Source organism: Capsicum annuum, chromosome 2 (assembly GCF_002878395.1).
Source record: "Capsicum annuum cultivar UCD-10X-F1 chromosome 2, UCD10Xv1.1, whole genome shotgun sequence".
In the NCBI taxonomy this organism is placed as follows: Eukaryota; Viridiplantae; Streptophyta; class Magnoliopsida; order Solanales; family Solanaceae; genus Capsicum; species Capsicum annuum.
Window position 1 is genome coordinate 129,500,780 of NC_061112.1, and position 27,021 is coordinate 129,527,800.

General features: G+C 36.8%; 3 protein-coding genes across 3 annotated transcripts; 1 reads left to right on the forward strand and 2 right to left on the reverse strand.

Moving 5' to 3' along the window:
- The first annotated feature begins 902 nt into the window (after window positions 1-902).
- On the forward strand, window positions 903-4,594 carry LOC107859095 (pentatricopeptide repeat-containing protein At4g21705, mitochondrial). The gene is made up of 2 exons (XM_016703988.2): window positions 903-1,335; window positions 2,006-4,594. The coding sequence occupies exons 1-2, from the start codon at window positions 1,096-1,098 to the stop codon at window positions 3,248-3,250; spliced, it is 1,485 nt and encodes a 494-aa protein (XP_016559474.2). The 5' UTR covers window positions 903-1,095; the 3' UTR covers window positions 3,251-4,594.
- Window positions 4,595-9,498: 4,904 nt separating this feature from the next.
- Window positions 9,499-10,657, reverse strand: LOC124896275. The gene is made up of 3 exons (XM_047407817.1): window positions 10,235-10,657; window positions 9,950-10,086; window positions 9,499-9,832 (listed from the first exon to the last, which is right to left on the reverse strand). Exons 1-3 carry the CDS (start codon window positions 10,655-10,657, stop codon window positions 9,499-9,501), a joined length of 894 nt encoding a protein of 297 aa, XP_047263773.1.
- A 9,162-nt stretch (window positions 10,658-19,819) lies between these two features.
- On the reverse strand, window positions 19,820-26,955 carry LOC107859094 (monothiol glutaredoxin-S17). The gene is made up of 3 exons (XM_016703987.2): window positions 26,474-26,955; window positions 22,057-22,131; window positions 19,820-21,292 (listed from the first exon to the last, which is right to left on the reverse strand). Exons 1-3 carry the CDS (start codon window positions 26,639-26,641, stop codon window positions 20,066-20,068), a joined length of 1,470 nt encoding a protein of 489 aa, XP_016559473.2. The 5' UTR covers window positions 26,642-26,955; the 3' UTR covers window positions 19,820-20,065.
- Between the last annotated feature and the right edge of the window lie 66 nt (window positions 26,956-27,021).

The following is a 27,021-nucleotide window of genomic DNA, read 5'->3' on the forward strand; positions in this document are numbered from 1 at the left end:
ATAGTTATAAGAATATACCTGATGTTATTACATTGTTGTAGGAGAAACTCAATTTATAGAAGCCCAACATTTTTTTCTCCAAATTTTTTTTACCTAAATATGAAATTTTTTAATTATAAATAAAATAAATAAATAATCAAATTATTTATGGTAGTATGTATTTGGTTATTGATTTTTAAGGTTTAGCATATATGATAGTATTTACGATAATTTTTTTAGGTGTGCCAAATATTTTTTGAGATTTTTTTGGTCAAAAGTATGTTAATTTTTATTTTACCAAAAACAATTTTTTTTTGGTTAAAAGTATGTTAGTTTTTTATTTTACGAAAAGCAACATAATTTTACCTCTGAGCTCTTACCATTTTTTAGAGTCCTTATTTATTAATTCTTCTAATACTTTTTTACCATATATTTTAAAACTTCTTAATTTATAAAACATATTTTTCTTTTATACTGTATTTTAGAACTCTTTAATTTAATTTTAAATATTATATGAATAATTAAATAATAAATTAAATAAAATAGTAAAAAAGACAATTTTTTCTATTGCAGGGATTTTTAACGAAGGGCAAAAAGTTCAAATCATTTTTCTAAGGGTCTTTACACTTTTATTATATTATTATTATTATTATTATTATTGTATATATAGTTTATATTGAAATTGAATTAAAATATATATTAATTTTAATTTGAATCATTTTAGAAATAAAAATTAATAACAATCAACTCTATATATTATTAACAACTTTAAAAATATTTCAGACATTTTGACAAAAGAAAAGTGATTAACAACGGTTGTTTACCAAATACATCAACAATTTTTTTTTTTCAATTTCAATACTTTTATTCAAACACATAACTATCTATTTTTAAAATGAGTTTCAATGCCATTTTTTTCCGGCCTATCCAAACGAGCTCAAAATCTATCGTTGAGACGTGGATGCAATATGTTGAATTCGAGAACCCTTTACTTGCACATTTACAGAAATTGTAGGGTGATTATGCAATTTATGGAACTTTCTTTCGTCATTCTAAAACTGAAACCCCGCTAAAGCCCTAAACACTGACCAAGTTCGCCAAAATTGTCATCGGAAAATGCAAGTGAATCGCCGGATATTGCGAGCCCTAACCGGAATAACATATCGATTTTACCATTCCGACAAGCGGAAGAAGGTGAGCCTCTACTCAAAAATTAGTCCACTGGGAAACCCTAGCTGTAGCGTAACCAATGAGCTTGATGAATGGGTTTGTAAGGGCAATAAAGTCAGATTCGCTGAGCTTAAACGCATCATTCTTGATCTTCGCAAACGTAAACGCTTCAATCAGGCCTTGGAGGTACTTTGTGATTTTTCGAAGTAAAAATGAATAGCCTTTATGTGTTGGTTTCATTTTTACTGTAATTTTTAAAAATATTTGCAGCTAAATTGAGCTACTGCTATCATTTCTGCGTTTCCATTACCTAATTTCTTGGATATGCTTTATTTTTTAGTCTTGGTTTGGATTTGTTGTCGTTGTTGTTGTATTTGAAGCTAATTTGTAATTAAGAAATTATGGTTAGTTATCATTTAGGACTACTTTATATGATGGTAATGTCGAGATCAACTTGCAGATATTTCAACTATTCCAGGGGTATACCTTCCACCAATATAGGTATCAGCTAATTTTGTCCACCAAGGCTTAGACGGATTAGAAGAAAACACCTAGTGTTTTTTAGCTTCCGCTGGGATTTGAACCTAAAACATGATGGTTCTCCTTCCAAAGCATTGTTAATATAGGATGTTGGTTTAGAGTTTAGACCTTGCAGTTTGGTTTGGATTATTAAACCATTTCCGATTATTATTTTTTTAAAAAGTGATTGTCAGTATATGTTTCTTTGTTTATGGAAATGCTACTCATTTATCAAATCTTCCGCGACGTTCAGCTTCTGTTTCCACATGTATATATGTTCCTTGTCCTGACTGAATAGAATGTTTAACTCAAATACTGGTAGCTAATTTTTGCGCAGGCTTCCGAGTGGTTGAAGAGTTCTGGTATTTTCACTTTTTCATCAATCGAGCATGCATTACAACTGGATCTGATTGGTAAGGTTCATGGGTTTCTTGCTGCAGAAATCTACTTCAATAACTTGAGCAAAGAAGATAAGAATGATAAAACATATGGTGCTCTTCTACATTGTTATGTTCGGCAGTGCCAAATGGATAAGGCATTGATACATTTGCGGAAGATGGAGGAGGAGGGTGTACCTCTATCTTCCGTGGCCTTCAATGATATAATGTCGCTGTACACAAAAACTGGTGAATATGAAAGGATCCCTGAAATGCTACTCCATATGAAGGAAATTGGGATTCGTCCTGACAATTTAAGTTACAGAATCTGTATCAATTCGTATGGAGCAAGATCAGATATTGAGGGGATGGAGCGGGTCTTAAATGAAATGGAGAACCAATCCTTCATTGTCATGGACTGGAACACCTATGCTGCTGTGGCAAATATATATGTTAAAGCAGGCCTAAATGATAAAGCAAACAGTTTCCTCAAAAAAGCGGAGGAGAAGATAGATAATAAAGAAGGGCTTGGGTATAATTACCTCATCTCTGTACATTCTAGACTAGGAAACAAAGATGAAGTCATAAGATTATGGTTTCTTGAGAAGAGCGCTCTAAAGAGGTGCATAAATCGGGATTACATAAATATGTTAGAAGCTCTAGTGAGACTTGATGCACTTGAAGAAGCAGAGCAGTTGCTCAAGGAGTGGGAGACATCCGATAACTGTTATGATATCCGAGTGCCATACATAGTCATTATAGGGTATATTGATAAAAAGCTATATGAAAAGGCAGAGACAATGCTTGAAGATTTATCTACGAAAGGGAAGATTCTAACACCAAATATTTGGGGAAGACTGGCATCAGGCTACCTAGATAAAGATAAGTTTGAGAGGGCTGTGAAATGCATGAAAGTTGCTCTTTCCTTGAAGAAGGATAGTAAAGGATGGAAGCCTGATCCTAAGGTCATCATGAGAATATTCAGTTTGTTTGGTGAGAATGGCAGTGTGAATGACGCTGGATCATTTTTGCAGTCACTGAGGCCCGTTGTCTCCATAAACAGAGAGATGTATCATGTCTTACTAAAAACATATGTAGCAAGTGGTGAAGAAGTTGAAAAACTTTTAAGCACTATGCGAGATGATAACATTGATGAAAATGAAGAAACAAAAGTGATACTTAGAATGCAACCAATGAGATTCTAACATTTGAATATTCTGTATGAATTTCCTCAAATGCTAATGCTATGTAACTCTGTGTCTAGTGTTGGACATGTGTTTGTGTGTGAAAAACACGTGTGTCCAGGTTTGCCACGATCATAACGGTTTATGCCGGTCCTTTGTTGTTCCTCCTTCTGTTGCTTCCCATAGAATTCTGAGGGGACTGGGACGTCTTGCTCTTTTTTCCTCGCCTCATTATGTTGTCCATTCCCTTTAAAATCACTGCCAAGTCTTCCTGATTTTCTTCATCATCATGTAATTCATTTTCTATATCATCAAGAAAGGTTTTGAATGTAACACTTAAATCTCCTTTCTTCCCGTCCTGGCGTTTGAAAATGAGTCTTCTCCAAAGCAATAAGAATGTTCCGAAGTTCATCATATGACATTTGATCCAGTTATTCATCTTCAATTGCAATGACATAAGGTCTCCACACACTATGCTAACTCCTCAGAATTTTCCAGACTAGGTGACCGACCATCCTAAAGCCCTGTGATCTCCAAGAATTTTATTAAATCTCCGGAACATGTCTTTAATAGTTTCATCTTCCTTCATCTCAAATAACACAAACTCGTGAACCGGAAGATCCATCTTGTCATCCTTTAGTTTCTTTGTACCTTCATGGATTATCTCCAACTTGTCCCAGCTTTCCTTTGCAGTTTCACAACTTGAGATGTGTTCGAACTCATCCATGCTCAAAGCACAAATAAGTATGTGCTTAGCTCTAGCGTTGGTTTGGAGGCCATACATTTGTTCTCTGGTGTATTCAGCAGATGCCTCATCTACGTGTTTGTTTCCCTCCTCATCGCCAGGAACTGGTTATGGTCCGTCCTGTATGATGAGCCCTGATTGATAATCAACTGATTGCACATACATTCTCATTCTGGTCTTCCAGTGGCAATAATGTTTTCCGTCAAAGTATGGTGGCCTCGAGTCTTCTGCCTGAAGGAATGCACCTGGCATTTGATGACCGGTCATTGGTCTTCGAGTCTTTGTTGGTTTTCACTATAGCACCAGTTTTTTTTCACTACTCAAGGTACAACAACAATAACAACAAACCCAGTATATTCCCACCTAGTGGAGTCTAGGGAGGATAAAATGTATGCAGTCCATACCACTACCCCGAAGAGGTAGAGAGGCTGTTTACTTTTACTATTCAAGGTAAAGGTGTGTATATTATTTTTCAGATTTTCCAATCTTGGACTGCCTGCAATTCTTCCTTAAATGTCCTCGTATGAGTATTCCTTGACTTTGGACCTTGCGGAGACTATTACTTGGTTTCAATTTTACACTAATTCAATAAATACATGCTTCACGTGCACTTTTATCACTATATACATATAGTTTGAAATAGGCTCGACTTTAGTATCATGAAACAAAATTTTCTGCGTTATTTGGTGATTGAGGACACGTATAACTGGAAGCAATCGGTATCACACTTGCATATAATATAGACAATGCATAAAATAAATTTCAATCAAATATAAAAAAACAACACTTACCTCTTGAAGTTATGAACTAGTCGTCCGGTCTCCCTGGCTAGGAATCAACGCCCACGTTGTAAATTAAGGTTTCTTTTTCACAAACATATTCTCATAGTCCTAATTTAATCTATCCATAATAGGGACCACATATCTATTAGTGATTCTTTTAATTATACAAATAATCAATTTAAGTTGAATTATCTTTATCATAATAAATCATTATTAGGGATTGTACGTGGGTTTCAGCAGATTTGGGGAATGGCAAAACGAAATTCCATAAATTGCATAATCACCCTTCAACGAAATATGTTTATCTCAACCTATTGCATCTATACCTCAACGAAATACTTTTATCTCAATTTTAAACAAGAAACAACACTATATGACACTTCTTTTACCCATAACATATTAAAATATTATCACTATCCTCTTTTTACATTTCCCTGTACCATACATAGTCATTATAAGGTATATTGATTAAAAGAACCGTATGAAAAGGTAGAGACCATGCATATATCTACAAAAGGGAAGATACTAACACTAAATATTATGGAAAGACTGGCATCTGGCAATCCAGATAAAGATGAGTTTGAGAGGCTGTGAAATGCATGAAAGTTGCTCTTTCCTTGAAGAAGGTTAGCAAAGAATCGAAGCACAGCAAGAATCAAGGAAGTAGTAACTAGTAAGATCTGCGTACACTCTACTCTCTCCAGACTTCACTTATGGAATTTCACTGGGTATATTGTTGTTGAGGCATGTTATCACCGTAAACAGAGAGAAGTAAGTCTTACTAAATCATGTATATAGCAGGTCGTAAAGAAGGTGAAAGACTTTTAAACACTATGAGAGATGATACCATCGATGAAAATGAAGAAACAAAAGTGATGCTTAGAATGCAACTAATGAGGTTCAAACATTTAAATGATCTGCAGGAATTTCCTCAAATTCTAATGCTACTTAACTGGTTAAGTCTAGTGTTAAACATGTGTTTGTGTGTGAAAAAACACATTTGTGTGTCCAGGCTTGCCATGTTCATAACAGTTTATGTCGGTCCTTAGTTGTTCCTCCTTCCACTGTTCCTAGTCGAGGTCTGATCGAACTGGGACCTTGAGGTGTTCTCTTCGTCTCATAATGTTGTTCAATCCCTGTGAAATCAATTCCAAGACTTCCTGATTTTCTTCGTCACCAGCTATTTCATCAAGAAAGGCTTTGAGTGCAACACTTGATCTCTTTTCATCCCGTCCATGCCTTTGAAGATGAGTTTTCTCGTAAATAATAAGCTTGTTTCGAAGTTCTTCATATGATGTTTGAGCCAGATTTTCCTCAAGTATATCAACATAAGACTTCCAGGCACCAGGCAAAATACTCAGAATTTTTCTGACTTTTTCATCATTAGAGTAGGATACTCCTAAGGCCTTGAGATCTCCAAGAATTTTATTAATTTTCCGGAACATGTCTTTAATGGTTTCATCTTCTCTCATCGAGAAAGTCTCATACTCCTGAACCAGAAGAGACTTCCGGAATTGCTTTACTTTTTCCGTACCTTCATGGATTATCTCCAATTTGTCCCATATGTCTTGTGCAGTTTCACAACTTGAGACGTGTTCGAATCCATCCATGCTCAAAGCACAAATAAGTATGTGCTTAGCTCTAGCATTGGCTTGGACGGCATATATTTGTTCTCTGGTGAATTGAACTACTTTTGATTTAACAGCGGATGCCTCGCCTCATCTTCTTGTTTCCTTCCTCCCACGGGAAATGGTAGTGGTCCGTCCTGTATGATTAGCCATGATTGATAGTCAACTGATTGCACATAAGTTCTCATTCTAGCCTTCCAATGGCGATAATGTTTTCCATCAAAGTATGGTGGCCTTGACTCTTCTGCGTGAAGGAATGCTCCTGCCATTTGATGACTGGCCATTGGTCTTTGATTCTTTTTCTCACTTTCTGCTAAGCAAAAACAAACCTGTGAGAGACTACAGATAAATTGCAGGAAAGTAAATGCCAAGGTTGGTTTTCACTCTGGCATCAGCTTTCACTATAGCACCCGGTTTTTTTACTATGTTTGACAAGGTAAAGAGGTGTGTATTTTTCCTCACACAGTATCTCTCCTATCTATACTTGATTCTAGAAATGTTGATTGTTGATTGTGCCTTCTAAATCTTGGAATTTGACCAATGTGGCAGATTTGATGCTTTTTTTTTTTGAGAAGGTAACATTTTTTGTATAACTATTTGCTGCGTAAAAGCTGCAGTCGTTCATACTTACAATGGAATAAAGGAAGATGTAATAAGCTATAACCTACTTACAGCGATCCTATTACATCAACAAAAGATTCTGCATCTTCCATGTATTCATGTTTACACCAAAAATAGAAAAGGGCCAAACACTTCATCTTCAGTTTCTGGGTAGAGCTATAATTGTCTTCAAAACACCTTTGATTTCTCTCTTTCCAAACTGTCCACCAAATGCAAGCAGGGACAATCTTCCATCTTTCTTTATGTTCTGAGTGAGTGCTATATTTGTTCCAACATTCCAGCACTTCAACTGTATCTCTTGGCGTGACCCACATGATTCCTTTTAAATTAAGGAATATCCTCCAAAGCTGTATAGTTAACTTGCAGTGTAAAAAAAGATGGATGATTGTCTCTGATTCTTCTTCGCACATATAACATTTAGAGCATAGGTGGAAGCCCCTTTTCTTAAGTACTTCATGAGTTAGAACCGCTTTCCTAGCCACGACCCAAGAGAAACAAGCCACTTTATAAGGAATTTTAACTTTCCAAATTAGTTTCCAAGGCCAACAACTAATTTGGTTGTTAGAATAATTAAGTTCCTTGTAAGCTGACCTGACTGAAAATCTCCTTTGTTTATCCACTTGCCATGTAAGAGTGTCTTCCTGAGAGGAGGGACCTTTGAAAAGGTTGAAGGTGTCATAGAATTCTGCCAAGTTATCTATCTCCCAATCATTAAGATGTTTTCTGAAGTTTAGGTTCCAGCCATACGCATCCCAGACTTCTCCTACTGTGGCATCTTGTTGTTGGTTCAGACTGAAGATAAGTGGGAAGAGTTGTTTTAGTGGAACGCCTAACCATCCGTCTGACCAAAAAGATGTTTTCAAGCCATTACCCACTTGATGACTGCACTTACTCATGAATTTTTCTCCCAGATTTCTGATTGACCTCTATAAACTTACTCTGTAAGGTGTAGTGACTACCTTAGTTATCCATTCCCCATCCATATCATACTTTTGAGTGATTACCTTCTTCCAGAGAGATTATTCATTTGAGGCGAACCTCCATAGCAAGACAATGGTTCTGAGCTGTCAGGTTCTTAATTCCTATACCGCCAATCTTTTTGCTGATAATCACTGACTTTCATTTGACCAAATGTATTTTCTTGGTATCCCAGTTACCTTGCCAAAGGAAGTTCCTTCTAAGAGCATCTATTCTGTCCACCACATTTGTTGGAACACAAAAAATAGACATCATATAAGTTGGTAATGCTTCTAACACACGGTTTATCAGGGTTAGTCTACCACCCAACGATAAGTATTGACTCTTCCAGTTTATCAACTTTTTCTCACACTTCTCTAGGACTCCATTCATATCTTTGGAATTGCTTTTGGCACCGAGAGGCATTCCCAGGTATATAGTTGGAAGGTCGTTTGTCCTGCCTCCCAATATGTTAGCCAAGTTGTGAATGTCATGAACCTCATTAACGGGATTTAAGAAGCTCTTGTTCCAGTAAATGTGGATCCCAGATATAGCCTAAAAAAGAATGAAAATCACCCTCAAAAATCTTATTTAACCTTTGTCAGCTCCGCAGAAAACTAAATAAGTGATTTGAAGGTTACTGACAACCCTTGAATCTACTCTAAAACCTGTTATCCAGCTGTTTGATTGAGCAGTTTTCATCATATCATTTAAACTCTCTATAGCAATGATGAGCAAAAAAGGGGGATAATGGATCCCCTTGCCTTAGTCCTCTTTGAGAAAAAAAGAATCCAGCAGGCGAGCCGTTGACTAGGACTGAGAAGTTGATGGTGCTGATGCAGTAGTTGATCCAGCTGACCCATTTTTCTCCCAAACCCATTTTCATCAAAGTTCTGAGTAGGAAATTCCAATTTAGGTGGTCAAAAGCCTTTTGTATATCTAGTTTGCAAAGGATACCAGGTTCTTTGTCTTTCGTTCTTGAATCAACATATTCATTGGCTATAAGAATGGCATCCATGATTTGCCTCCCCTTTATAATGGCCATTTGTTTATCATCCACCAACTTGTGCATCACTTTTTTGAGTCTCTCAGTCAACAACTTTAAGATGATCTTGTAAATACTGCCTATAAGACTAATAGGCCTGAAATCTTTCAATTCTTTGGCTCTCACTTTCTTGGGAATTAAGGCTACATATGTAGCATTGAGGCTTCTTTCAAACATGCCTCTTTCATGGAAGTTTTGAATAATGGCAATGACTTCAGTGTTCACTACTTCCCAACAGTGTTTAAAAAAGGCCATTGAGAAACCATCTGGGCCAGGTGCTTTGTCCGCGGCACACGTTTGGACACTGGCCCAAATTTTTTGTGCTTCAAACGATCTTTGTAGCATCAAATTATCTTCTGAAGAGACAGTGGGACAAATTCTCATGTTAAAGTGGGGTCTCCAGTTTTCTGTCTCTGAATAAAGGTTCAGATAAAAAGAGGTGATCTTCTTTTTTATATCAGCTGGGTTCCTTACGGGCTCACCATCAATTTCTAACAAGTTGATATTGTTGAATCTTCTGTGTGCATTAGCTGTTTTATGAAAGAACTTATGCTGTTGTCACCTTGTTTCAACCATAATTCTCTTGATCTCTGTCTCCAAGCCATCTCCTCCTTTTTTTCTATCTCCTCAAAGTCCATAGTTAAGGCTATTTTATTTCTTATTTCCTCCTCTGTTAAATTCCTGAGATCTTGGATTTCTTCAAGTTTTGATAATTGACTTAGCGTGTCAAGCTTCTGCATCTCCAAGTTTCCTTGTAATGTTTTGCTCCAGTTTCTAAGTTTGGCGTTCAAATCTTTCAACTTATAAGCCAAAATGAAGTCAGGTCTGCCAACACAATTGAAAGAGTTCCACCAATCCTTAACTATTTCTTTGAACCCTTCCATTTGCAACCACCAATTTTCGAATTTGAAATATGATTTGGATGGTTCTCAGTTGCTGTACTGTAGTAATACAGGTGATTGGTCAGAGGTCACTCTATCAAGAATTAATTGTTTGATATTCCTGAATCTTTCATCCCACTCATCAGAGATAAAAAATCTATCCAAACTTGCAGCAACATCGTGTCTGCTACCTTTTTTCTAAGTAAAATTTCCCACTTGTTAGTTGCAAATCTAGCAAGCCCATATCTTGAATGAAATCATAAAAATCAGTCATTGATTTGTTGATTCTATTGCAATTTTTCTTTTCTGAGGGGAATCTAACTGCTTTGAAATCTCCACATAATACCCATGGACCTAAAAATAGACCTCTGGCAGCTCCAATTTCCTCCCAGACTTCCTCTCTAGTTTTTCTATCATTGGGTGCATATACTCTTATTAAGTAACAAGTGAGATCCTGCATCTTGCCTGTGAATTTACATGCGATGGAGTGACAACCTTGATTGGCCAGACTACTGCGCTCTCCATCCCAAATTCTTTTATCCCACATTAGAAGAATTCCTCCTCTGGTACCACTAGCCTCTAATTGGATGTGATCGACCCATCTGTTGGCCCAAAGGTCTCTAACGAAATCACTGATATCTCCTTCAACTTTGGTTTCTTGGAAACAATATACATCTGCCTTCCAAGTGTTAATGCAACTCTTGATCATTCTCCTTTTTCTTTCATCATTCAATCCTCTAACATTCCATGAAATTAAGTTAACTTTCATTGATCAATATGTGATATCCCCCTACTCCTGGTGCCATAGCTTTTGAAATTATGGCCAAAATCAAGACGTTTCAGTTCCTTAGCACCTTTCACCTTTGATGTGAGCTCCAGCATCTTGTTGGTCTTTCCCATATTTGATTGCTTCTTTTGATCAATCTTTATGAGTAATTGCTGAGCCTCTTCCTCAAATCCCTGAAAATCAATTTCAAATTGCTTGCCGATTTTGATAATGTTTTGGTGTATCCAAATTGGAATGTCGAAATCTGGATCCTGCTCATGTTCTTCGGTATGGATGATAATGGGGACAACATCTTCAATAGGTGTTTCTCTAACAATAGAGAGTTGCATGTTATCCGGGGCTAGTGGTTCAGAAAGAGTAGAATTTGTTTCAAAGGTCTCTTCTTTGTCGTACTTGAATTCAGTACCTTATTCGTTGCCTTTTTGTGTTACTGGAGATGAATTTCCCTTCGCTATGGATGGAGCAGTAGAGTGAGCTTCTCCCTGTTATGTAATATTCTGAGAGGCAGTATATTGAGAGATGACGTTTACTTCTTCTAAAAATAGATCAGATCTGGGCTTTAAAAAGTGGGTTGCATATGTATTTTCCACCATAAGTTGTTGGGCTAGGAAATCTGGGCCCAAAAGTTTAGAAGCTGGTGGCCTTTTAGTTGAGGAGGCATTCACATGTGGCCAGTCACGTGTTTGACTATTAGGGTTTATTTGAAAATTATGCACGTGCCCTGTCAGGAAGCTATCCTCTCAAGCCCCACCCCTATAGAGCTAGAACCCATTATTAACCGATGATCCGAAGTTGTTTGCATGATTCCTTCACAAAGAGAGAATCTAGGCTATAATTCACACCAGATTTGGATCAAGAAATTGATCTATTCATGTTCAATGTTGATAGTCTTCAGAATTGTGTCTCCGTTTCCTCTCACCATAATTCTTGCCCATTTGAGGTGATTCCTCAGTTGGCTTTTCTTCGCAGTAATCTCCTATTTCTTTGAATACATTTTGCGACCATAAATGCAGGGGGAGTTCGACCAATATGATCTAGACTTGTTCGATTGCTGCAGAGCAAGGGATTGATTCCAATGTTGACGACCACCATTATAGTCGGAGTCTGTGGAGTTTCCAACTCCAGTTGCCTCTCAAGATGTATTCAACAGTTGTTTTTTATGGGAACTCGAAGAGAAATCGATTCTGCCCCATCTCATAAATGTTCACTCCGTGTATGTGTTTCCAGCGCCTAATATCTGATAGGGTCGGGGTATCTACTATTCCTCCAGGGAGGCTACCGACGACGCTTCTCAAAAGAAGCTTATTTTGTGAAAAGCTGACCCCTTCAGAGATACTGATGATTCCACATTTTTCCTGTACTGCAGCTTTTTCCATCTCTCTTGTAGTCCATTTGTTTCTTCTGGCAGTGTAACACCCCGTACTTAATTACATGCATTAGTCATTGTTATATGTGTTGGGGTATATGTATTGATCCTAAGTTAGGTATATATGAGTTTAAGTATGAGTATTGATTATTTTGAGATGGTTTCAAGTGTATAGTTTGATTATAGGTGTATAGGAATCGACTTTATTTATATCGGAATTTTCCCGTCGATGGTTCCATACGAAGGTTATTGAATAAGCTTTCCAACGATATAAAGATTTCCAAAAACGGATAAGTTTCGGATATAAGCGAGCTCGTTCGAAACTTTAAAACGGTGGCCGGGATGTGAACAGTAAAATGTGCAGGAAACTACTGAGGCCTGCCAGTTTTTTGGGTCAACTTTGAACGATCATAACTCCCTCAATATAATGAACTGGTTGAGCTACCATATATCAAAAGAAAGATATTTGAGTCTTCTTTCCAATGAAATTGGTTTCATCCAAATCCAACATCTGAGTAAGGAGTTATACTCGTTTTACTTCAGCCTCTCAAAACAGATTTTTAGGGTCAACTTCAAACGATCATAACTACTTGTACAGGACGAACTGGGTGGATTAATTTATATTAAATGAAAGACCTTTGAATTATCTTTCTAACGATACCAATTTCACCCAAATCCGATATCGGAGCAAAGAGTTATGGCCGATTTACTTTAGCCTATCAAAACAGTCCACCATGGACAGATTCGGATTTACTTAAATTTTTAAGGGCAATATGGTCATTTTCCATCACCTCATGGACGAAAATTGGTCATTATATACATATACTTAGCCTTATATCCACCATTTATCATCCAAATCATTGAAGAATAAGAAACCCTAGCCTAAGTTCAACTCCAATTATCTTGTGATTCAACCGTAGAAAATCCAAATTGATTCCGTAGTTGTGTTCACCGTCTCAAGGGCTTCGAGAAGCACCCCTTATTTGTGCCAACAGGACTTCGAAATCAAAAGGGCCATTTTTTTTTGGTAAGGATGTAAATTATGTTGGTGTTATTTATATGGATATGTATATATATATATATATGCATGTGAGCATAAGAAGTATGTTATTTGATTGTTGTTGAAAGATGATTGGAAATGATGTTGGATTATTCTTGTGCATGGTTGGATTATGTTAAATTGTGAAGGAATTTGGGGTGATGATGTGGTATTGATGATGTGGTATTGAGATGATGATTATATACATATACACACATAAACCTATTGTTCAAGTTGGTTTTTGGAATGTTTTGCAAATATTGGTAGTATAGAATTATGGAAGAGAATTGTGGTGTTGGGTTGCTAATACTAGATGCCAAACATTTCATTGTAGATAAGTGATTTGTAAAGGCGGGAAGTTGTGTTGAATTGGTAGCTGAATCTACAACGAGGTATGTAAAGCATACTCTAACAATGTTCTTTGGCATGAAAACACCAATGTTCCATCAAGTAAGATTCCGAGGTTGTCCAAAAACATGTATTGTTCTACGTTACCAACGAAGTTGTTTCCATCCTATAAAGTGTCAAAATGTTCATTGATATACCAAAAGGCTCTTATTTCATTGTTGTGATATTGATGATTCTGAAACATATTGTTGATGTACCAATGAGTCCTTATTACATCGTTATTGTATAGAAGGTCTATTACTTGGTTCCTATTGATGTATCATTGTTTCAAGGTATCAAAAATGTGGTGACGACCGAAATAACAATCTCCAAGATTAATTGAACTAAGTGATGAAAGTTCTCTCTTATCGGGTGGTATCCCAGGGGCATAAGCCTAGCATGGGTCGATCCCTATTTCATGTGTTTATGGGTGGTATCCCAGGGGCATAAGCCTAGCATGGGTCGATCCCAGTTGATATGTACTGGAGGCATCCTAATGGTCACAGTACAGTACAGTAATGATTACAAAGACGATAAGAACGAAGGTAAAGTGATTGAATAAATACAATGTACAGGTTGTCACAAGTTCTAGTAAGTGTGGTCCACTCCTATTACGACTTATTCACTTGTTTCTGATTTCTATTGAGCTCCTATATCATATGTGATTATTTACAGCTTTACATACTCAGTACATATTTCGTACTGACGTCCCTCACGGGGGACCTGCATTTCATGCTGCAGGCACAGGTACCTCAACTCATACACCGCACAAGTAGGAGCCAGGTCATACAGCTATTGTTGGTGAGCTCCAGTTTGCTTCGGAGCTTTCCGAGTCGGTTCCTTATGTTTTGTTATTGTACATGAGTCACGTGTGGGCGGGGGTTTGTCCCGACCCTAGTTATGTCATGTATATCCTAGAGGCTTTGTAGACATAAGGAAGGGTAAAGTCATGGAAGTTTATATAGTAACGTTATATTTGTATATGTGGTGGCCCCGACGGCCAAGTATTATATATATATATTTGTGCGTGTTGTGCTGATACAGGTAATTAGACCTTTCTATATGCAACGAAGTGCTGTCCAATTTTTTTTGGTGACATGTAAGTGAAAGTACAGGTATTTGAACGGGTTCTCCCGGGCCTTCTCGGCTTCGGGTGCCAGTCCGGCCCGATGGGATTTTGGGGCGTGACAGGCAGTTTCTGAGTAGAGCAGTCCTTCCTCTGTATATCTAGAGAGAATTGTAAAAGGCTTTATAGCTGTGCCATTAATGAACTTTGCAATTTTGTTAGCTATGTTTAACCATCCTGTATTAAATGTAAGTTCAGGAATAATAATGACAGATCTTTTTTTTTTGTATGCTTACAATACTTATATAACGTCCAAGTCTGTTGAAATATCCTGAGCAAAAGAACTCAGAGGAGTATTCTTGATTCTTCCAAATTAAACTTATATTTAGATTTTCCAATCTTAGACTGCCTGCAATTTTGGGGATGGCGATGGGGCGGGGTGGAGGGAATGCCTCATAAGCATAAATTTTTTGCCCCCTCCCCCCGCGGCCCGCATAATTCTTTTTTTCTTTCCTGAAATAGTAAACAAATCAATTAATAAACACAGGCAATCTATGAATCATATTACTGACAGTATTTGGAACAACCGAATGAATCAAAACAATTTTACCAATTGATTAACCATATTATCTATGATTCTTTTCGCTTAAAAAGCAAAAGCAATTTCAAACTCACCTTTAAGCTTAGAAGACATCTTTTTATCAAACAAGACTCCCGAAGCGAGCCGCCACTTCAACCACACAACACCAATATGATGCGTGACATCCTCGTCAATCTCTCTATTTTTCTGAATCATAGCCGCAAGATACTTGAAACTATCCCTCCTGCGAGTGGCCTAAGAATCCAACTCCACTACTATGTTAGCTTCATGCGTAGAACCATTGAACTTACATTCAAGTACTTTGCCTTAGTCCTACTCAACCTAAATCCTTTCAACTCTATCGTTTGTCGCTAAACCTCTAACTTATCATTAACTCATTCCCGAATCTCGTCAATTAGCACAACATCTTCAACAAATAACATACACCAAGGCAATGCCCCTTGAATACGTCGTGTCAAAACATTCATCACCAAAGCAAATAAAAACGAGCTAAGAGATGATCATGGTGCAACCCTGTCAAAGCAGGAAAGTACTCTGAAACTCCTCCCACCGTCCTCACACGGGTCTTCTCTCCTTCTTACATGTCCTGAATCGGCCTAGTGTATGCCTCAGGCACACCTCTAACCTCCAAGCACCTCTACAAAATCTTTCTGGGGATGTTATTCTTCGCCTTCTCGAGATCGATGAACACCACGTGCAAGTCCTTCCTCCGCTCCCTAAACTACTTCACTAACCTCCTCACGAGGTGAATAGCATCAGTAGTCGAGCGATCTGACATAAAATCAAACTATTTCTCGAAAATAGTCACGATCCTTCCCAACCTCAACTCTACCACCATTTCCCAAACCTTCATAATATGACTCAACAATTTGATACCCCTATAGTTGTTGCAACTCTGAATATCTCACTTGTTCTTATACAATGGAATCGTCGTATTCCATCTCCAAGCTTCAGGCATCTCCACCGCCCTAAAAATGATGTTAAACAACCTTGTCAGCCACTCCATACCTGCCCCACCAACGCTCTTCCAAAATCCACCTAAATCTCATTTGGATCGATTGCCCGACCCCTCCGCATCCTACGAATAGTACCCTTAACCTCCTCAACCTCGATAATCCTACGATAACAGTAATTGCGACACCTCTCTGAGTACTCCAATCCCTCAACACATAACCTTTATCCCCCTTACCGTTCAAAAGTCTATAAAAATAGAACTGTCAATGCCTCCTAATGTGGGCATCCTCCACCAACACTTTTCCATCCCCCTTGATGCACTTCACTTGGTCAAAGTCACGAGTCCGATGCTCTCTAGCCTTGGCAAGCCCATACAACTTTGTTTCTCTGCCTTTCTCCTCTAAATCCACGTACAAGCTCTCGAAAGCTGATGTCCTAGCCGCAGTAACCGCTAACGTTGCCTCTCTCCTAGCTAACTTATACCCCTCCCTATTCGTCCGCTTCTCATTGACATCCTTGCTCTCAACCAACTTTGCATAAATCACCTTCTTAGTCTCCACTTTCCTTTTAACTTCTTCGTTCTACCACTAGTTACCTAGGTGATTGCCAGATCGACCTCTTGAAACAACCAACACCACTCTAGCTATTTCCCTGATGTAATTTCCAGTCATCTCCCACATACTATCCACACCCCCTTTACTCTCCCAAGCCCCCATCATCGTCAACTTCTCCCTAATCTCTAAAGCACTGGTCAAATCCAAGCTAACCCACTTATTGCTCTGCCGATCCTCCACCACCCTCTTCTTTCTATCCTTTTTAATCTCCAAGTCCATCACTAGGATGTTAACTTTATTCTATAACATCCAAAATTCAGAATCTGATAAGCTAGAATACGCGCGATTGTACAACTTTTAAAAAAAGTTCTATAACAATTTTACATCAGAAATATTGTTCTGTTTAAAAATGAATAAACCCGCAGTCCACAACCCATCCCGCATCAATTTTTAAACTAATTATTTCTAAGAGTTAATACATAAAAATGACCCTAAACTTGACACAAAATTATAACTTTGACCTTAAACTTTGACAGTGCACAAATATGACCTTTAACTATTCAAAACTGCACAAATATAACCTCCAATTCTACGTGGCAAAACGCGTGTTCAACACGCAAAACTGGGCGCGTCCAGCTTAAAATCTAAGGGCATAATACATAAATATGACCTTAAACTTTGACAGTGCACAAATATGACCTTTAACTATTCAAATCTGCACAAATATGACCTTTAAATGACTCTTCACTATTATTTTTTCATTATTTTCGACTCAAAGATGAAAATGACATCTAATTTCTTTTGTTATTGCGAAAAAAAAACAATATTAAAGATTTATTAATTAGGTGGGTCAGCCTCATATGAAAAAATCAAGCGGGTATGTATATATATTATAAAGCAGAGGATGAATTTAAGTTATATAATATATCTAAATATTATTTATTTAAATATTAAATTAAAAATGAAACTATACTAATAATAAAAAAATTATAGTTCTAATAAAACGTTATTCAATTAATGTTATTAAGGATAATAGTAGTAGTATATTAAATTAACGTTATCAAATTAACGTAATTAAAATGTTATTAAATTAACATTATTAAAACGTTATTAAATTAACGAGGGGCGGACCTACGTGGTTGCCATGGGGTTCACCTGAACCCCCTCGGTAAAAAAATTACGTTGTATATATATAAGATAGAAAATGTATATTTATGTACGTATATTAATATTGAACCACATGAAACAAGACACTTAGATAGCCCAGTAGTGTTATTTGCTCTTCTTGGGCACTTCCTTCACCCTATTGTGCGGGTTCAAGCTCTGCTAGTGGTTGTTTTTTTTTTAATTAAAAAAAAGCTAGGTGTTGCTGCTATAGAAATAAATAAAATAATAATAATAATAATAATATTTTTTTAAATTAAAAAAAAAGAGTTAGGTGCTGCTACTATAGAAATAAATAAAAAATTATTATTATTATTATAATAATAATAATAATTAAAAAAAACGACGTCGTTTTAACACAAAAAGCAAAACTTTGACAGTGCACAAATATGACCTTTAACTATTCAAAACCGCACAAATATGACCTCCCTCCAAGTCACGCATGGGGTTGCAAAATCGGAGGTCATATTTGTTCAGGTTTTGAATAGTTAAAGATCCTATTTGTGCACTATCAAAGTTTAAGGTTAAAGTTATAATTTGGCGTCAAGTTTAGGGTCATTTTTATGTATTAACTCTATTTCTAAATTATCCTTAAATATCTTGTATGGATATTCCTTTTTTTTTTTTTTTGACCTTGTGGAGACTATTACTTAAGACTTTACCCGTACAATTAATTAATTCAATAAACACATGCTTCGCATACAATGTTATCACTAGATTGTTGAAATAGGCTAGCAACCAACGTAACATCTTGACCAAGAACATGTATAACTGCACTATGCATATAACGTAGACATACATAAATAAATTATGGTCAACCATACTTGCCTCTTCAAGTGCTGGAATAATTTTTTTCCGCTGCCCCCACTGACGACAAGAAGATGATCGCAAGTAGTTTCTAAAACTTTACTAAAATAATTACGTTTTCGTTTTACCCCACAATTTTACTTTAAAAATCAAATATCTCTCCTCTAACTTTGAAAATAGTCATTATTTTCCCATTTTCCTAATTTACTTTTCTGAATATCTATTTTACCGTTGCACGAATCTGTCTAACAATTTGTCTATATAAATATACTACTTTTTTCATCATAAAAAGGGGGAAAATATTGATTGCGTATATATAAAAGTTAATGATATTTTATAATGAAATAAACATATGAAATTAAAAATTAATTTTATTATTAATAATAAAAATTATAATTTGATAGCCTTATAAATATATTTTGGTGCAGATAATACAAAAATAATTAATAAAAAAAAGGTATATCTGACAACAAATTCTTAACAAATTATTTATTTAAGTGTAAATAAATTTTAAATTATGGTATGGCCAATTTGAAAAATATATACTTCCTTCGGTCATCTTTACTTGTCCACTTTTCTATTTTGAGATATACAACAATACTTGTCCAATTCATAAAACTAATAGATACTTTATCTATTTCTACTCATTTTATCCTTAGCATTAAGTATGATCTATTATCTAATTTATTTCCTATAATATTAAATTTATTATATTCAAAAGGTAATATAGTAAAAACTATTCTATTATTTACTATTGCTTAATTTTTGTGCCAATAGAAAAATAGAGAAAATGTACGGAGGAAGTATATGTTATGCTCCTTTTGGATCTTAGACACGGTCATTAATAAAAACTTTTTAAGTAGCATTAATTGTAAAGGGTATGTAGTCAAATTTACCTAGACATCTTATTTAACTGGCTAGTCCAATGGATTTACGTCTAATGGAGGAAACGAGGTGACAATTATTTTGGACCTAAAACAATCAGTGGCTGAAATGATCAAGGATGCATCTACATAGGCAAACTACAACAACATATGCAGTGCAATTCGACAAGTGGGAGCTGAAGAGGGTAGAATGTACGGATACCTTACCCTTACCTTTGAAGAGTAGGGAGGTTGTTTCCGATAGACCCTCCACTCAAAAGAAAAGTTATCGAACCAAGATTGACCACACATCAAACTAAGAGAGGGAGAAAGAAACCAAAGAAAGAAAAATGAGGTCTCTACAGAAGCATATATAATTCACGACTGGCAACACATTCTGAATGAAGATCAAACTGAGACTCACATAAATAAAAAGCAACAGTAAACACCTCTAAAAGTGTAAATCTGCAACATGGAATTCTTGTTAAAAGACCATACATACTTTCTGACAGTTCAGACACCACCAAATCATATCGTCACAAAGTGTAAGGCCACGGCTAACATGTTATGTCTGATTTGCGCGGTTCTTCTATTCAGATAATGTTGACTTCAGTTCACCCGCGCTATGTAATTCCAGCACAATATCACATCCTCCTACAAGTTCACCTTTGTAATACAGCTGCGGATAAGTTGGCCAGTTGGAGAAGGTCTTCAATCCCTGCCTCACTTCTTCATCGGAAAGAATGTCAAAGGATCCAAAATCAACCCCTTCCTCCTTCAAGGCGTTTACCACCTTGGAGCTGAAACCACACCTCGGTGAATCTGGTGTACCCTTCATAAAGAGCATTACAGGTGAGGAATTTAATAGATTCTTTAAACGGTCTTCAAGACTCTCTTTCCGATGTATCCCCTTCTCAGTTAGAACCTTCCTAAACTCACCGCTTTTTTGCATCTCCAGTACTATGTCTGATCCGCCAATAAGTTCACCCTTTATGTATAGCTGCGGATAACTAGACCAGTTGGAGTAAACTTTCAGGCCTTGACGGACTTCATCATCAGTAAGAATGTCAAAACTCTCAAACTCTACTTTCTCCTGTTTAAGAATTTCCACCACCTTTCTGCTGAACCCACACCGGGGTTCATTGGTTGTTCCTTTCATAAAGAGCATAACTGGGCTAGAATTGATTAGACCTGAAAGACGAGTAGTCAGGACATCACTCAAACCAGATGGTTGAGCGATGCCACCCTTTCCACCAGCAGTTTCATTTGGTTTAGCTTCACGAGAATCAGAGATCCCAACCCCGTGATCCTTGAAAACTTCTGTAAGTTCACCACTCTCATGCATAGTTATAACAATATCACAACCACCAAGAAGTTCACCCTTGCAGTACAGTTGAGGATACGTTGGCCAATTGGAAAATTTCTTCAGCCCCTCGCGGACTTCATTGTCCGTCAGAATATCAAAACTTCCAAATTTGACCTTCTCTTTCTTCAAAATATCAACTACTTTCTGACTAAAACCACACTGGGGTGCGTCAGGAGTCCCTTTCATGAAAAGCAAAACTGGATGAGAAGCAACCAGCTGCTGAAGTCGCTTTGTTAGGCGATCATCAAGACCGGAACTTGACCCTTGAAGGGTGCCACCATTTTCTCTAGCTAATTCCTGAACTGCTTCAAGAACAGTGGCACCTGCAGCCATTCCTAGGCTAGCAGGAGCGGCAGGATCCCCAGGAGTGATTGACCCAGCAATTTTGGCAACCTTGTTAGCCAAACTAGAAGGATCGGCCCCTTCCAATGTATCAACAGTCATACCTTCCTAAAATGAGCAAAACAATAGCACGTCATAGATAACATAACAAGCAAAAGCATAGGTTCACATCAAAGATCATTGTTCAAATGTCACAGACAATCACAGATGAAAGTCATAACTAATACCACTTATAGGATGGAACCTAACAAAATTTCTTATTAAATTCACACAATTAGTGATCACCTTCAGTTAAGTTTTCAATCTTAAGTGGTTATATTGTTGAGCATCTTCTGAATATATTTGTTATTTCGAAGACATACATTTTCTATGCAAAAAGTCTCCTTATAAATCGGTATACTGTTGTTCAATAATATGGAAATTATTAGGTTAATAGTGTAATTAAAGGGTTGAAAAAGAATCCTCAACCCAATACTTCATTTTGTTGGAAAACACACATAAATTCACTGAGTTCACCGAACTAAGGAAAGTGAGAAGACAACTAGCAGTAATATCATCATGATTCTCATAGCCGGGTCTAGTAGCTATGCAAAACCAAACATCACGAGTGGTGGGTCTTGAACAAAGCCGGGGAGAGCAGTTCTTTACGATAACTGGTGGATGAGCTGAGGATCACTTCTGCTGGTGATCCTCCAAAAAAGTAGGGTCATAGGAGGGTTTATTGGGAGTCAGAAGCAAGCTGAGCAAAATGCAGGTAGAAGTCGCACAAGAAGAGGGTGAGACATTCATTCCTTTATTTATTCAGAAGGAGAGAAAAGTTTACTAACAGAAACAGTACTTGGGCAAGGAAAGCAAATTCCCATGTGAGTTACCTTGAAGAAGACAAAGTAAGGAACAGCAGAAACAGAGTGCAGCTCAGATATCTCAGGCTGTTCTTCAGCTTCAACCTAAAAGACAAAGATAGAAGCAAATGAATCACTGTCAGAGACGTGCTGATACTTCAGACTGAGTTTGAGAAAATTTCAGTAGCATGGGAACAACTATTATAGAAGAGAAGTTCAGCCCCAATTCACTATGCTAGAACAAACAACTATTTGAGCGTCCTGTGTTCTCCACTTCACTACTTGTAGGAGTAAAATTTGAAGTACCAAATCAAGATAAGACTGCAGCAAATCAAGAGCATTATAATATAGCTACGCAACTGGTTATCAGTAAAAATATAATATAGCTAAGCAGCCACAAGAACACATCTATCTGTGTGCGCTCATTCATGGAGATAAGTTACAAACAAATCCTGAAAGTCTTCCTTTCTTCTTTAAAAATTTGTGCAAGCCAAAAGGTGCTACATAAATTAGAATGGCGGTATACTTGTTTATCCTTACCTTTGTGCGTTTGTTTGAGTAAATAATGCATGTTTATTTCCTCGAGCTGCTTCTATTCTTCAACATCTTCCATAGAATGCGACAATCAGTTCTTTAGAGGTAACAGTAATTGCTTAATAGAGCAAAGATGTCTATTTGTCCCAAGTTTGACCCAAAAAGTTTTAACAGTAGCTCCCTAAAGGTTCACCAGAGTTGGCCTATAGAATATTGGGTAGCATTAGAAGAGAACCATATTTTGGTATAGATTCTCTATATTTTGGCATACTGCTAGTATACGAGAGGTTTCTCAAATTAATAAAATTATTTATCTTATTCAAAAAATTGTTTAATGCAAACCAAGACTTACTCACCAAAAGGAAAATCTAAGTGTTACTAAAAGAATGGGCTACAAAACCCTAAACCCTTAGAAGCATATCTTCCCAAAACAAACCTTAAACTAAACCCTCCAAACATAAGCAATATCTCAATCAAAACATCTTTCAATAGGACATCATAAAATGGCATCCAGCACGGCTTGCACGCATTTGACTATTCTACCAATGGTAAACCTGCTCACCAAGGCTAGGGTTTATAACACAGATTCAAACATATAATCTCCAAGTTGTTACTCCAATGCCTAAACCACTCGACCATATTGATATCTATAATACACAAATAAAAATACATATACTTTCTGAGTTTTTCTTTAATATGAAAACTGAAGAGGTTTACACTGATGCACTTGGAAGCTTCACATTATGAGAGCTTCAGTCTACTAATGAATGAGCTACCAACCCTAAACCCTCAAAACACAACCAAAACAAACCCAGAGAACCCTCTCCAAACAAAAAGAGCATACCAAACAGAAAGTAATAATCCATCAGGGCATTTCATAGCTCATTCAACAACAACAACAACAACAAACCCAGTGTATTCCCACAAAGTGAAGTCTGGGGAAGGTAAAATGTACGCAATCCATACCGCTACCTCCGAAGAAGTAGGCTGTTTCCGATAGACCCCCGGCTTATTTTGTCCATCTGCTTAAAGTTTCACATCATGAAGTTAAAAGTGTAAAAAAAAAACTAAACCCTTCACACCATAGTTACCCAAAAAATAAAAAAATAAAAAAAACAACCCCAACAAGAACATATCAAGCAGAAAACCTATCAATAACTCATTAATATAATTCATAGACCATTCAAAGTTCCATAAGCTATCTTGATTTTGCTTCTTTTCTTTAGTATAAGAATGAAAACAGCAGCAGTAATATATCCAAAAAAACAAAAAATACCAGAAATCGATCAATAAATAAAAAAAGATATAAACTTGGTCCATCTACTTAAAAGTTTCACATCAGGAAGCTAAAACTATACAAAATCCTAAACCCTTCATACCATAATTACTAACAACAACAACATACGCGCTATATTCCCACAAAGTGGGGTCTCAGGAGGGATGTCCATATCACTACCTTAGAGGTGAGATAGAGAGGTTGTTTTTGATAGACCCCCGGCTCAAGACAAAAACAGCCGAGAAAAGACAAAGTATAGGAACAAGAAACAATAGGTATTGGCACAACAAATAATAACATAAACAAGTGTCCACAAAAGTAATCCTACACATGATCTATCCAAAACAACAAACACCACCCACGCTCTAAAACAATCCTAGCACTATGATTGCTAGCACGGATAACAAACAACGCACTCCTGCTTGTAAGCAGGGACGCACTCCTTCCTACTATCTTTTTACCCTAATTTGCATCCTCTACTCCTTCCTATCTAGGGTCATGTCCTCGATAAGTTGAAGTTGCTCCATGTCATGTCTAATCACCTCCCCCAATATTTCTTCGGTCTACCTCTACCTCGCCTGAATCTATCAATAACCAACTTCTCACACCTCTGGGGCATGTATCCCTACTCCTCACATGCATGAACCATCTCAACCCTCGCTTCCCGCATCTTGACATCCACCGAAGCCACTCCCACTTTATCTTGAATAACCTCATTTCTAATTCTGTCTTTCCTAGTAAACCCACACATTCATCGCAACATCCACATCTCTGCCACCTTCATCTTTTGGATGTAAAAGTTTTTGACTGGCCAGTACTCAGGCCTATACAACATAATTGGTCTAACGGTCACTCTGTAGAACTTGCCTTTAAGTTTAGGGAGCACCCTGTTATCACACAAGACTCCGATGTGAGTCTCCATTTCATCCATATTGCGCCAATACTGTGAGAGAAATCCTCATCAATCTTTCCATTTTCCTGGATCATAGACCCAAGATACTTGAAACTATCTCTTTTTTGAATGGACTAAATATCAAGTTTTACTACCTCGTCAACCTCCTATATCACCTCACTAAACTTGCACTCTAAATATTCCATCTTGGTCCTGCTCAACCTAAACCGTTTAGTCTCTAAGGTTTGTCTCTAAACCTCCAACTTAGAATTAACCACCACGAGTCTCGTCAATAAGAACTAAATCACTCGCAAATAGCATACACCAAGGCACCTCACCTTAAATATGTCACATCAATACATCCATTACCAAGGCAAATAAAAAGGGCTAAGAGTCGATCCCTAATATAACCCCATCAAGACAAGAAGTGTTGCGAGTCTCCTCCCACAGTTCTTACATGAGTCTCGGCTCCACCGTATATGTCCTTAATCGCCTAGTATATGCCACAGGTACACCTCTAGCCTCTAAGCACGTCCAAACAACCTCTCTAGGAACTTTGTACAAGCCTTTTCTAAGTCGATAAACACTATATGCAAGTTCTTCCTCTCCCTGTACTGCTCCACTGGTCTCTTTATGAGATAGATGGCCTCTGTAGTTTGAGCGTCCAGGCCTGAATCTGAACTGAGTCTCAGAAATAATCACAATCATTCTTAATCTCAACTCTACTACCCTCTCTAAAATCTCCAGAGTCTGGCTTAACAACTTAATACCCCTATAGTTATTGCAATTCTAGATGCCACCCTTGTTCTTGTACAATGGAATCATTGTACTCCATCTCCAATTTTCGAGCATCCGTCCTAGAAAATGACATTAAACAATTCCGTCAGCCATTCCATGCTTGCCACTCCTGTGTACTCCAAAAATCCACCAGAATCTCGTTTGACCAGTCGTCTGACCCCTATGCATCCTACGAATAGCACCCTTAACCTCCTCAACCTTAATGTGCCACCAATAACTAAAGTTGTGAAGCCTCTCAAAGTACTCCAAATCCCCCGCACAATACTAAAGTATGGAATAAAGACTGGCATCTCCTCTTAATGAGAACCTCCTCCACCAAAACTTTGCCATCCACATCCTTCGTGCACTTCACACCATAATTACCAAAAAGAAATAATAATAAAAACAACCCCAACAAGAACATATCAAGCAGAAAATCAATCAATAACCCATCAATATATTTCATACATAATTCCAAATTCAATAAGCTATCTTTATTTTGCTTTTCTTTTAGTATGAAAGAAAATAGAGGTGATCGTATATCCAAAAATAATACCAGAAATCAACAACAACAACATAGCCAGTGTCCCACAAAGGGGGGTCTGGAAAGGTTAGCGTGTACGCAGACCTTACAGCTACCTTATAGGTAGACAGGTTGTTTCCGATAAATTAAAAAGATACAAACTTGGTCCATCTCCTTAAAAGTTTCACATCATGGAGCTAAAAGTGTACAAAACCCTAAACCCTTCACACACAAATAAAAAATAAAAATCTAAACAACCCCCAACAAGATCATACCAAGTAGATAATCAATCAATAACCCATGAATATATGTTGACGAATAAATTAAAAAAGACATAATACCAGAAATTATAAAAAGATACAAAATTTATAGACTTGTCTATCATATAAGCACATATACGTATACATATATATACATATATGAAAATAGAGAAAGATTAGCATACTCTGAGAAAATGGGCATGTGGGAAATCAGTAGAAAGGTGAGAAAAGACTTGATCCATGTGCTTAGAAGCTTCACACCATGATGCCCAAAAGTGCAAAATTACTGGTGATCCATCGCCCACTATCTTGTCAAGCTCCCCTTTTGATTGTACTTCCTTCACTCCGGCCATTCTTGATTCCTTCCGATTTCTCTAATCTCCACGCAAATTGAGTTTTCTTCTCTTTTATACTAACCTAGTACACCGATTCTATTACTTCCCGTTTTAAAAAAATAACTTATCACAAATTTAAAAAAAATAAAATCACTTTTGAATCGTGTAATCTTAAATTAAAATTGTATCAAATATATTAAAATATCTTTTAGTTTTATCCTAAAGTAAAAAATTGAAATTAATGTATTACAAAAAAAAAATTATTCTTGTTGAAACTGATTAAAAAGGAAAGTAGGTCATTCTCCATTAGACAGGGGGAGTATTATTATTATTATAAAAATTGAATATAGTTTTGTTTAAATTGATTTATACCCGTAATTGTAAAAACTAACAAAATT